The sequence below is a fragment of the Somniosus microcephalus genome, chromosome 1 (assembly GCF_052327205.1).
Source record: "Somniosus microcephalus isolate GS21.2 chromosome 1, FLI_Smic_1.0, whole genome shotgun sequence".
In the NCBI taxonomy this organism is placed as follows: domain Eukaryota; kingdom Metazoa; phylum Chordata; class Chondrichthyes; order Squaliformes; family Somniosidae; genus Somniosus; species Somniosus microcephalus.
Genome location: NC_140987.1, coordinates 363,871,741 through 363,885,561, shown reverse-complemented (window position 1 = coordinate 363,885,561; position 13,821 = coordinate 363,871,741). Strand labels below are relative to the sequence as shown.

The 13,821-nt window shown below is 40.1% G+C and overlaps 1 protein-coding gene across 5 annotated transcripts in view; it reads left to right on the top strand.

Moving 5' to 3' along the window:
- diaph2 (diaphanous-related formin 2) overlaps positions 1–13,821 on the top strand; it is a 940,841-nt gene that overhangs the window by 336,983 nt on the left and 590,037 nt on the right. For all 5 annotated transcript variants that reach the window (XM_085996016.1, XM_085996000.1, XM_085995993.1 and 2 more), the window contains 5 exons: positions 191–309; positions 2,282–2,398; positions 4,184–4,302; positions 8,134–8,198; positions 13,468–13,572. In XM_085996016.1, coding sequence (XP_085852142.1) covers positions 191–309; positions 2,282–2,398; positions 4,184–4,302; positions 8,134–8,198; positions 13,468–13,572 — 525 coding nt within the window. The remainder of the gene's footprint in view (positions 1–190; positions 310–2,281; positions 2,399–4,183; positions 4,303–8,133; positions 8,199–13,467; positions 13,573–13,821) is intronic.

The following is a 13,821-nucleotide window of genomic DNA, read 5'->3' as shown; positions in this document are numbered from 1 at the left end:
TAATATAATGGGAGGAGAGATTAAAAAAAAACTTATTGCAATTAGAATGCAACTGTGTAGCATTGTGAACAGAAACAAATAATTCACTAATGTGTCTTTAGTGCAATAACCTGCCCTGGCCCCATTTTCTTTCTCTTCAGGTGACATACAATGTTTATAAGTTTATATTGGTGTGTTTTGGATTTATTAGGAACTGAAAGAGAAAGAAAATGAAGAACTAGATATTCAATTAAAAGTGTTTGATGAAAACAAAGAAGAAGACTTCATTGAAATTTCACATCGACTAGAAGACATCCGATCTGAGATGGAATATCCTTATCAAATCATGGTTTTTATGTGGTTTAATTTTTTTATGCTAATATTATAGTAGAAAAGCAGTGTTGCGTTAAAGTAATGACACTGCATATTATTTCATTGCAAGCTCATTAAATGTGGAATGAGTGCTTTTTTATTACACTTTTAAATATGAGAGAAGTGTGTTTGTATTTTTGATCTAATTAAAGTGATTGCAGTAATATACCTGTCAACCCCATCTTTTGGTGAGCAGTAGTCTCTTAGTTGTATTTTTTTAATAACAAGTTCTATTTAATGAACAAAGCCATCCATCAAATATTCCCTGAAGTTCTCCCCAGCATGATGTACTGATGCAATCCGGGTATTTTTGTATTTAATTATGGAATGATTTGTCTTTCAGTAACTTATTTTTAGTTGCACATGTAAAAGTGAGTGAGTACAGCAGGAACTTAGTACAGCTACATTATCCATTACAGAAAATTTCTAACTATCTGGTGCAAACACTTGATTAATGGAAAATTATTTTTTCTTAGTTCTCTGGGCAGAAAAAGAGGCCATATTAAATTAACTCTCAAGGAAGATCTGAGATCAGACAGAAGTAACTAGTTAATTTATCAACACGGTCAGAATTCATTTATATTATTTCTCAAGAAATCTTGACTTTGATCATGGTTCACATGTTATGCATGCATCACAAGCTCAGCCTCTCTAATCTGTATCAAACATCCAATATAACCTGTGGTTCACTTTTTTCTTTTGCTTAACTGTTCATTCATTTATTTGTTTGTAAATTTTTTTTAAGTGCGCTGCTTCTTTGCTCCTGTTGGTGCATCATTTGTGTAACGATCTCTCTATGCTTTAGCTCTTCTCTCTCCACTGAAACACTTCTCTTTTTCCAGATGTTAAATATATCCAACTACCTTGCGGTTCAACCACAATAAGCTTACAGTGTTTAAAGCTTAAAAAACAAACTGGGTGAGAATAAATCTGTTCTCTTCTTCTGAAATAATGATTGACTTTATAAACTGAAACAGCTCTCTTTATTTCCTGAAAGTTTATTCCAATAGTTTATTGCAAAATATGCATTGTAACAACTTCCATTTATATAGCGCCTTTACCGTAGTAAAACGTCCCACGGTTCTTGACAGGAGCGTTACATAATTTGACACAAGGAGATAATAGGAAAAATGACCAAAAGCCTGGTCGAAGAGGTAGGTTTTAAGGAGCATCCTAAAGGAGGAGGGTGAGGTAGAGAGGCCAAGAGGTTTAAGGAAGGAATTCCAAAGTTTAGGGCCTAGGCAACTGAAGGCACGGGCGCCAATGATGGAGCGATTTAAAATTATGGATGCTCGAGGCCAGAATTGGAGTAGTGCAGAGATCTTGGAGGGGTGTAGAGCTGGGGAAGGTTACAGAGATAGGGAGGGATGAGGCCGTGGAGGGATTTGAAGACAAGGATGAGAATTTTTAAAGTCAAGGTGTTGCCAGACCAGGTGTTGCTCCCTGAGCAGAGAGTGATGGCTGAACGGGACTTGGCGTGAGCTGGATATGGGCAGCAGAGTTTTGGATGAGCACAAGTTTATGGGGGATGCAAAGTAGGCGGCCGGCCAGGAGAGTATTGGAATAGTTGAGTCAAGAGGCAAAAAAGGCAAGGATGAGGATTGCAGAGGCCGAGGCGGGCGCTATTATGAAGGTGGAACTTGGCGATGAAGCGGATATATGGTCGAAAGTTCAGCTCGAGGTCAAATAGAACGCCACAATGGTATAAATATATTGAGGTTTGAGCAGACAGAAATCGGTATTAGAAAATAGTCTCAAGTTTTACACTTTTAAATGTGAAATTCTGTACATTTTTGATAGGAAAATCAATTTGAAGTATTACTCAAATAATTATTTTCAAATGCTTTATAATGGAAATGATAAATGCTTATATTTGTGTCAAACATAATGTAGCACCTTATTAGCTTTTTATTCTTAACTTCATTTGCACCGACATGAATGAAGTATACCATCTGCTATCTAATATGGTGAAGGACACTGCTGCAGAGAATTATTTTCTCTCAATGCTGCAACACCTACTGCTTATCAGGAATGATTATTTTATCAGGTGAGAGGTCACTTAGAGTAAAGTCTTTGTTATTTTGAATGCCAATCAAGTGTCATGACAAGAACCAAACAATAAGCATGGTTACAGCAGTAATGCGAGCAAATTGATGAAATGTCCAATTTTTGAAGTGCAAATTATTAATAGTTCAGAAGATGCTTTTAGAATACATTCAATTTGTTTAAGTGATAGTACATGATTGATTTCTTCAACGTGGACTGAATTAAGCAACATCAAAGGAAAGATGCTACAAATGCTGCTTCATCAAGTTGTAGCACATGTTGCATGGAAAATAGATTGTGAAGTTAAATCGGAGAACTTGAGAAATCAACTTATTTTCCTCATACAGTTCCTTTTATAAAAAGTGTTTTTTGTGTACCTACTTCCACAAATAGAATAAAGGCTATCATTTAAGAGGGGAGTAATTATGAAATATCTTTCTAAAATATGTGTTGCATGAAATATCATGTATATGTGAAGAAATCTAAAGATCTAGTGATTTTGTATGACTCTTAAATCTATGTAAAATTGGAATTATGTTTGATAGAGTTCTAGTTATTTGGGTCATGACTGGCTTAAAGATGTACAACTGAAACTCTCCCTGGCTAATACAGTGTGAAGGGGGAGGGAGGGTTGGGAGAAGACAACTCATTATTACAAGTTTCTGGTAAATCCTATATTTGTATCTCCATTTATCCTCATGTGTTCAATATGGGTGAACATATTTTTTGTTATTTAAAGTAAACTTTAAAGGTACATTGAAGCAAAATTATTGGGTTTATCCGACTTGTGAGTAAGACCTTGAGCAGGGAATATCCCAACAACTAGATTGTGTGCAGTGTGCATTAATAGTATTCTAGTTTCTTTTTGTCTAAACCACCATACTCTTGATTTGGACACCAGGTACAGTATGTACAGAAATAACTGAGTACATTTACACTTGTGAAGTATAACGAATATTCTCTATTTTCACCATTGTTTATAATTGGTGTGGTAACACTGTGCATGTCTTACGACATCAAAAAGTGGTCTTGTGATATTTCTAAGAAACTTCAAAATAATTTTAAAACTGGTTTGAATTCAGATGTTTTTATACGAACAGTGTGATATGAAATTTATACTACTTGTGAATAAGATCTTGCAAAACTCACTTGTCGCTTTGCATGCAAGATAAACTTAATTTATAGAAGTGTTCTGTTGCTTTCCATAAGTTCTATGTTTAATGGAAAGAACCACTCCATCCCTTTCCCCAGTGCATGCACACATATAAAAAAGAATAATGGGAGGGCAAAGTTCCTATTTAAGGTTTTGAAATGGGCTATATGGGTGTATACACAGATTTAGCCTGAAAATTGGTGTGTATAATGTTTCTGATGCAATAGAGAAAGACCTTCAAACCTAATGGGGACTTCAACTCTTGCCAGTTATTAATTTATCCTTAATCATGGAAATGATCCTCTATCTCTTTCTGCTAGATTTCTTGTATTCCACTGCTCTTAAGATGTATTCAATATCTGGTCTATTTTTGACATCATTTGTGAGTAGATTACAGTTTGGTTTTTCTAATGTAGCTTTTGGCTTTATAATAGCACGTGTATAGATCTTGGGCAGGGTATTTTGTGAAAACTTCACAGGTTGAATATGACTTGGCATGCTGAGCTCCTTACGCTCAGTTTATTAAATAAACTTTTGAATTTAATATAAGATCTTTAATGGTGTTTTTGTAGTGTGCCACTTCTGAATAGGACTGTTTGAAAATCATTTGAATTTTTATTTTTATACTTCTAGACCCCAGTATTACAAGATAATTGAAGAATGTATCTCCCAGATAGTATTGCATCGAAATGGAGCAGATCCTGATTTTGGATACCGTAAACGATTAGACGTAGAATTTAGTCATCTTATAGGTATGTTTGAATATTCAATCAACCTTTGATTAAAATTGTTCAGCTGCGTCAACAATTCTTTTGAAGATTTCAATGTACTCAGGTTTTCTATTGCATTGTATCTCTGCAGTGATTTCCTGGAAGTTCCAAACACTATTATAAAATAGTATGATATACTTGTTAATAAAGTGCATCTGTTAACTAAGTAAACATTTTAATCAACAGAAAAATACTTAATTTAATATGGCCATGGTAGAGCAATGCCGCATATATTTGGACTAATCTGATCCCCACGAGCAGATGACTGCTGCTGTTTGTGCAATAACAAAACCATATATGAAGCAACTTTATATTCTTTACTCAGTTGGGCAGTTGTGCATAATTGTTCGCTAAAAATCCAATCCAAATGTAGTGTATGTGCCTTTAAGACAGAACTACTTTTACAGCCCCTGTATACTGTAGTACCGGCAGTGACCACACCTGTATATAAGCTTTGCGCATGCCTCTGTACCCCCAGTCTTGAGACTACCCTCCTCCAGTAAATACCTGTTTATTGTTCAGTTACAGCATCCGTGTGGTTATTTAATAACAGCATACCCTCAGAATCACGGATCTAACACCAAATAGGTTGGAACTTGTAATCTTTCTTGCTTAACTGCTGTCTGTCACATGCATCCAAATACCATATTGAGCGAGTGCTGGTTTAATCCAACTAGCATTCAAATAATGCAGGGAAGTGCAGAATGTTAAGAACCTGAAAAGCTTTCAAAAATACTGTATTTGAATCTGCATGGAGCAAAAGAAGGGTTAATGCAGAAGTTCTGAACAGATTATGAAATTGGTTGAAAGATGCTTGCATTAACTAAGTTCAATTTTGTTAAGCTACAAGCTTGCAAATTGCTTAGCCAAATGTGAAATTCTCAAAATTTGGATGATGAGTTGCCTTTTTTTGTGCACTACATAACATAGCTTAAGATTCCCGGCTAAAAATTTGATACTGCTAAAAACCTGCCAGTGCCACCGTGGGCTGTGTGTTAACGGCTGCTGAAATGGTGGGGCTGGCAGGACCGGTAAATTGGCTATGGTGCCTAATTAACATTAGCCCAGCACTAAACTTAACGTGCAATGCCGTTCTGGTGGCGTTCGTTCCGCCAGGAGGCCCCAGTGTTGCGTGGCTGTAGCGTCATTACAGCAACAACAGCCTTCTGTTAAAGCAAGGTTGTCATTTCAGAAAGCAGTTCAGTCTCTTAAAGGGGAACTGCCTTCTGAAGTGAATTTTTTTTTAAAAATCATGTAAAAATAGGCAGTTTTTAGCCCTTACAGCCCAACTGCCTTCTGGAAAAAAAATTAACATTAAAAAGAATTCGCAAATGGAAGTCTTCAGCTCTTAAAGCTGAATTGCCTTCCGCACCTTAAAAAATTGAGAAAAGTGCTTCAGCACTAAAACCAATGTCTCAGCAAAGAGCACCCATGGTCTTGCACGCAGCACTCCAGCTTTGTGCAGGGAGTCAGCAGTGCAAGAGAGGTCCTCTACTCACAGGGGCCAGGAGGCCCTCCAGAAAGAAGGATGTGGAAACAGATCACCAAGGCCGTCACTGCCAGCAGTGTCGCCCCCACGACCTGGCCCCTGTGCCCAAGTAAGCTTCATGACCTGAGACCACTGGTCATGGTCAGTGAATGCATCTTCAAAAGCCATCTCCTACCAACTGCACCACCAGCCTCACACACTGCTCAATGCATGACTCTGCCTCTTTCCCCCCCCCCCCCCCCCCCCCCAATCGCTCACCTACCAACAATCTGTACCAAACATGAGGCAGACTTCCCATTCCTAGCTTCACCTCACCCCCTCGCCTGAGTGTGCTGGCCATTTTTGGCAGGAGCATGGCTGAGCCCTTGGCCAGCAGCAGAGCTGAAAGGATGCAAGATGCTGGTACCCTCATACGTTATCCTTCTCGCATGCACTTCTTGCTTTCCTGCCCTCCCCTCACTACAACTCTACCCTTATGCTTTCCTCATTTCACACACCCAAGAAATGCAGTCTGCCCAGTCAGTGGTTGACCAAGAAGAGGGAAAGGAGAGTGAAGAAGAAGAAACAACACCATCACTCGGATTTGACACTTCCCAGCCAGTAGCTACTCAAGGTCAACCAGTAAGGCTATTTGCATTGTCCGCCACTGAAAGTCAGCAGCCTTCCACCAGCCATGCTGCAGCCACTGGGGTAGCTCTGCGTGACATCAGTAGGATAGGTAAAGGCACACACAAGACAGTCACTAAGGGAATGCATAAGGGTGATGAGTTGATTTCTTGATGTCATATTGGATGGATAGATGTATAAAGTTGGATTGGAAAGTTTGCTTTGTGGTGGCTTTTATTTCAGCATTGTGGCCAAGAGGATGCTGTGATGGTCAGTAACAGAGAAGTTAAGGTGTGGGACAAATGTTGAAAGGGGAATTGGGGTTGTGGTCACTGGTACTGCAGGCAGATCATTGCACCCCAGATATCTCGGCCAGAAAGGGGCTGTTTGGCCTGCATCCTTCCTCCTGCGTCTTCCTCTTCCCTCTGTGAGCGGATGCTGTAAATCTGAAATAAAAGCATAAAATACTGGAAATACTCAGCAGGTCAGGCAGCATCTCGACCTGAGACATGAACTCTCTTTCTCTTTCTCTCTCCACGGATGCTGCCTGACCTATTGAGTAGTTCCAGCATTTTCTATCTTCTCAGAGGCTGCCTTTTACCATCTGAGGCCCTGCAAGTGTCCAGCAGCACTCCCTGCACACTTCAAAAACTTTTAGCATGTATTGCACTAAGCCACTACTTCAATAAAAAAAAATCCAGTCCAAAAGCTTAATGCAAACTTGCCTGAAAGATGTGTGTCCCTTTAAGAAATGCTGACCGCAAACTTGGGACCCAGCGCTGAACTCCGTGCTAAGGTCGAAGTTTGCAGAGCATGACGTTAAGTCAGCGTTGCACGCCGACTGACGTCACTCTCATCCCATTTGCATTTCCAGGACCAGCGCTGCCGGCCTTCACCAAAATGGCGGCTGCTGAGTTCCGCTCCAGAGATGGGCGTTAGAGTGGCAGCTGCCATTTTTCGCCAGGATAGTGGCGCAAACAAGTGGCGCTAAGGTAGGGAATTTTTAGGCCTCCATCTTTTCCCTTTTGTGTAGATATGCCCATCAATAGCAGGTAGAATTCCTGCAAGTTATTTACACAGCTCAATGACAGTTAATACCACAGTAAAGACATTGGAGACTGCAAATTTTCAGGACAAAATTTCATTCTTTTATTCCATAATACAGGAAACTTTGTGCTATCCGGGACCGAGCTGCTGCCGTTCCCTCAAAACTGCCGTACACTCCAGAGCTAATGTTGAGACATACGGAGATGAACAAAACCTGCACAGCCTCTAAACAGTCGGCAAGTGTCTCTGAAGCTGTTGCTTAGCTACAGACGTTGCAGAGCTTGACTGTTCAAAAAAAGCAAAGAAAAGAAACGAAAAGAATAAAAAACGGCTCCTGATTTTTGCCGGTGGCTCGAGCTTGCCGGACAGTTCGCCTCCGGATAACACACAGTTTCCTGTACTGTGTTCTCTTTTCATGTTGAGTTTTGTCATACCATGATAAGTTTTTTTTAAAAGCTCTGATAATATAATGCCACTTGAATGCAGAAATGCGGATTGTTGTATTTGTCAGATGGTGTGTTCTGAAGGTTTATAAATAACTTTGATTTAGCACAAATATTACCTGTCAAAAGGAATATTGTCTATTGTAGTGGAGTTCAGCTTCAATATAGTTTCTTATTGTGAGCCGCAATGAAACTAGGAGCACATAATCAATTGGTATATCTTGACAGATCAATGTGTTGACAAAGCGAAAGTAGAAGAAAGCAAACAGACGGCATTGGAATTTTCCAAAAAGGTAAGTCCACAAAAAACAATTTGAACTAAAATTTACAAACATGGTCATTGAAGAAACAGTGCATTATATGGGGAGGTGCGGGGTGGCATGAGGGAGGAAGAGGTGATGAGGCGGGGGGGGGGGGATTCTTTCAACTTCACGATATGTGAAGAGAAAACGGGGAATTATAGACTGGTAAGCCTGACATCTGTAGTGGGGAAAATGCTAGAGTCCATTATAAAAGATGTAATAGCAGAGCACTTGGAAAACAGTGACAGGATCGGACAAAGTCAACATGGATTTACAAAAGGTAAATCGTGCTTGACTAATCTACTAGAATGTTTTGAGGATGGAACTGGTAGAATAGATAAGGGCAAACCAGTGGATGTGGTGTATTTGGACTTTCGGGAGGTTTTCGATAAGGTCCCGCATAAGAGATTAGCGTGTAAAGTTAAGGCACATGGGATTGGGGGCAAGGTACTGACACTTGGATAGAGAACTGGTTGACAGACAGGAAGCAGAGTTGGAATAAACAAGTCCTTTTCCGAGTGGCAGGCAGTGACTAGTCGGGTACCGCAGGGATTGGTCCTAGGACCCCAACTATTCACAATATATATTAATGATCTAGACGAGGGAACTAGATGTAATATCTCCAAGTTTGCAGACGACACAAAGCTGGGTGGGCGTGTGTGCTGTGAGGAGGATGCAGAGAAACTCCAGTATGATTTGGACAGGTTGGGTGATTGGGCAGATGCAGTATAATGTGGATAAATGCGAGGTTATGCACTTTGGTGGCAAAAACAGGAAGGCGGATTATTATCTGAACAGCAATAGATTGGGAAAAGGGGAAGTGCAACGAGACCTGGGTGTCCTTGTGCACCAGTCGCTGAAGGTAAGCATGCAGGTGCAGCAGGCGATTAAGAAGGCAAATGGTGTGTTGGCCTTCATAGCGAGAGGGTTTGAGTACAGGAACAAGGATGTCTTGCTGCAGTTGTACAGGGCCTTGGTGAGACCACACCTTGAGTATTGTGTGCAGTTTTGGTCGCCTTATCTGAGGAAGGATGTTCTTGCCATGGAGGGAGTGCAGCGAAGATTCACCAGACTGATGCCTGGGATGGCAGGAATGACGTATGAGGAGAGATTGGGTCGATTGGGCTTATACTCGCTGGAGTTTAGAAGAATGAGAGGAGATCTCATTGAAACTTATAAAATTCTAACAGGACTAGACAGACTAGATGCAGGAAGGATGTTCCCGATGGCGGGGGAGTCCAGAACTAGGGGTCACAGTCTAAAGATAAGGGGTAAGCCATTTAGGACAGAGGTGAGGAGGAATTTCTTCACCGAGTGTGGTGAACCTGTGGAATTCGCTACCACAGAAGGCAGTTGAGGCCAATTCATTAAATATATTCAAGAAGGCTAAAGGGATCAAGGGATATGGGGAGAAGGCAGGGACAGGGTACGGAGTTTGGATGATCAGCCATGATCTCATTGAATGGCGGAGCCGGCTCGAGGGACCGAATGGCCTGCTCCTATCTTCTATGTTTCTATACTCTGGCCGATATCTATACCATGTGACATACAGCAGCATTGCACATCTCTCGACCTGAGTGTCACTGAACACAAACCAGGATGTCTTCAAGTTGAGATGAATAGCCTCTGGACTATAGAAAGATACTAGGATAAGAACATAAGAAATAGGAGCAGGAGTAGGCCACTTGGCCCTCCAAGCCTGCTCCGCCATTCAACAAGATCATGGCAGATCATCTACCTTAACTCCACCTTCCCGCACTATCTCCATATCCCTTAATTCCCAAAAATGTATCTACCTCTATCTTGATTATACTCACGACTGAACATCCACAGCTCTCTGGGGTAGAGAATTCCAAAGATTCTGAATTCTTTGGGTGAAGAAATTTCTCATCATCTCAGTCCTAAATGGCCTACTTCTTATTATGTGACTGTGACCTGTGTTCTAGAACCCTCAGCCATGGGAAATATTTTCTCAGCATTAACCCTGCCAGGCCCCTTAAGAATTTTCTATGTTTCAATGAGATCACCTCTCTAAATTCTAGGGAATATAGGCTTAGTCTACTCAATCTCTCCTCATAGGGCAATCCCCTCATCCCAGGAATCGGTCTAGTGAACCTTCGCTGCAATCCCTCTAAGGCAAGTCTGTCTTGGGTAAGGAGACCAGAACTGTGTACGGTACTCCAGGTGTGGCCTCACCAATGCCCTGTATAATTGTAGTAAGACTTCTTTACTCTTATACTCTAATCCCTTTGTAACAAAAGCTAATATACCATTTGCTTTCCTAATTGCTTGCTGTACCTGCATGTTAACTTTCTGTGATTCATGTACAAGGACACCCCGTTCCCTCTGTGTGCAAACATATCCCAGTCTCTCACCATTCAAAAAATATTTTAATTTTTTGTTTTTCCTACCAAAGTGCATAACTTCACACTTCCCCAAGTTATATTCCATTTGCCATGTTCTTGGCCACTCAGTCAACCTGTCTATATCTCACTTTTGTGAAACTACTTAACATCATTTAACTTGATACTCCTTTGTATTTTCTATTGTATTGTTAAATTGTAGGTGTAATGGCTTTCCACTCAGTTGTACTGTTTTCCCAAAGTATTTTAGAATCATAGGATTTATCAGCACAGGAGGAAGCCATTTGGCCCATCGAACCTGCGTTAACATCCTGAAAGAGCTATCCATTTAATTGTATTCCCTGCTCTATTGCCATAACCACCTTCAGATATATGTTTTATATCTATTTATTGTAGAAAAATACTAATTGAATGTTGCCTGGTAGTTAAGGTACTTAGGAGCAATCTTGGTTGCAAGACTGAATCCAAGCATGGCGAAACACAATTCTGCAAATAACGTGAATGATGAGTTTAATTAGAACTCTCAAGTTTTTTAGTAGGATTTTTAAATTTATTATTGAGAGGCCAGGCCACCACCAAAGTTGAAGGGTAGGAAATATACATAATAAATCAAGAAATAGAAGCACAGAAACTTAGCACTATAGGAGGCCTTGCACTATAGGAGGCCTTTAGATCTATTCTGTCAATGCCAACTCTTTGCTAAAGTAATGAAAAATTAATCCCACTGCCTTTCTCTCCCCATACCTTTCTCTGCTTCAAACATTTATCCAACTTTCCCTTAAACGGTGCAATTATCTCTGCCTTAACCACTCCCTGTGGGAAAGCATTTCATGCTCCAATAAGCCTCTGTGTAAAGAAATGTCACCTAATTCCTCTCCTCATTCTCTTTAGTGATGATTTGAAATTGATGACCCCTCATCACTGACTCCCCAACCAGAGGAAGTTCTATTTCCCCATTCGCACTATGAAAACCATTCATAAATTTAAAAACCTCTGTTAAATCTCCTCTTAACATTCTCTGTTCCAGTGGAAATAGTTCCAGTAGCTCAAGTTTCTTCTTATAACTCTTGTTTCCTATCCCTGCCAACATCCTTTAGGTAATGAGGCACCCAGAACTGACACAGTGGGCTGGATATTCCGACCCCCATGGGTATGTACGAGGTGTGTATGCACTCGTAGGGGCCTCGCAAGTGCCGGTTTCAGGCATGCGAAGCACATACACTAAAACCCGGCACTTCCGATCTGTCAAGAAATCTCTTGACGGATCATTCGCCTGCCCGGGAGAAAGGCCCCCGCGGGCAGAGAGTTCGGTTTACTGCACGACCTCTGCCTGCTGAAAATCTTAAAATCTTATGCCTGGTACCAGCATAAGAGTTTAAAAAAAAATGTTTTTCACTCATTTATAATTTAAAACTACTTTTGAAAAAGGTAAAAAACTTGAATTATTTTTTCAAAAAATTACATTTTTGTTTAAAATATTTAATTGAATGTAAATAAATGTTAAAAAAAAGGAAAAGTGATCCAACCATGGCTAACAAAAGAACTTAAAGCTAGTAGTAAGTCAAAGGAGGAAGCTTATAAAGTTGCCAGAAAAAGCAATCAGCCTGAGGATTGGGATCTTTTTAGAAAATGTATTTAATGTTTAACTTTAAGTGATCCCCATTCATACTTTTGACAGATCTGTACGTAGAGACCTGTCAAAAGCGTGAAGGGGGATTCCCTTCTTTGGTTCCCCGTGATCCACGTTATCCCAGGGACGCTTGCAAACTGCATGCGCCCCTGGGATACCTGGGCCTCTGCGTGCACAGACCCGGAGAGGCCCAGGATCGGAAGTATCTGGACCTACGGAGCCAGCAGGTAAGTGCGTAGATTTTTCCCGATAGGAGGCATCCGCATGCATGAAGCCTCCGATCGGAAATTCAGGGCCAAACTTTTACCAATGTTTTGCATAAATTCATCATTACTATGTTACTCTTTCGAGTAGTGATTGAGTGGCACCAGTTTTTAGTTTTAAAAGCATGTTGATTGTAGAATTGAGGAGGTAAAAAGTTTCCACAGTTTTGATGTCCTGGTGAAGAATGAGCCAGAGTGGACAATAGTGTGACGAATCATGATTTCAATACAGTGAGCATAACTGGTATAGTTCCTCGAGTAGTTGCACTCTGTCTTTAAATAAACTTTTTGTCCCTATTCAGTTGAAGAGTCTTATGTCTCAATATTCTAGTTTGGGACAATATTGTGACGTGGAAGAAGGATAAAAGGAAACTGTGGAGCTGTGCTTTTAAGTTTCTCCTAATTTTTATTTGTGTACAATTTTTAAATTGCTGTTGGAGCCCCATTTTAGCTTTGTAAATTCTCATGTCTGATCACATTATTTGGTGCACTGTTAAGTGGAAACGCTTACCATGTTCGCTGTACAATTTAATTAGCTGATTTGTTAGCTTTGTAGAGTGTACAAAATGTCCTTGTGACTATAAATGGTTACATTATTTGCAAAGCCAAAATGATAATATCTCTGTTCAAAGCCTTGTTGGCTGACCTTCACTGAAAGTGAAGTTGATGTTTTCAAACCTTTGTTGTAGTAGTAGTGTCAGATGCTTAGCATACTTATTTCTGCATCACAATATATTTTGATCCTACTTCCTTCTAGTCAAGAATTATGTTCCACAAACATCCAGTTGCTAATGGAGAGAGTTATTTGTTGGGGAATTTTGCATGACAAAACTGACAGTTGAATAGAAATAAGGATAATAAGCGACTGCTACAAGTGTTGCTTAGGGTGGATAAAGTAAAATAAGGGAAACTGTCTCCTTTAATAAGTGATTACTATGTGTACTTATGTATATATTGATTAAACTGAGCATATCTGGAAGGCTTCATTGATGTATTTGTTTCAGTTTGATGAAGAATTTACAGCTCGACAGGAGGCTCAGGCTGAAAATCAGAAGAAAGATGAAAAAATAAAAGAGCTTGAAACAAAAGTCCATCAGCTAGAAGCAGAGGTAATGAATGAAATATGCTTTTTGTCCAATTTCAGCAAGCAATGATTAGAAAGCCATGTGAGAATAGTGGAAAATTACCAGCAAGATCAGATTTTATAATAAATTCCACTGGTTTTTAGGCGACCATATAGTAAGTTTTTTTATACAATGTATGTTACGGTGACCGTGATTTGAATTAACATAGAAACATAGAAGATAGGAGCAGGAGTAGGCCATTCGGCCCCTCGAGCCTGCTCTGCCATTCAATGT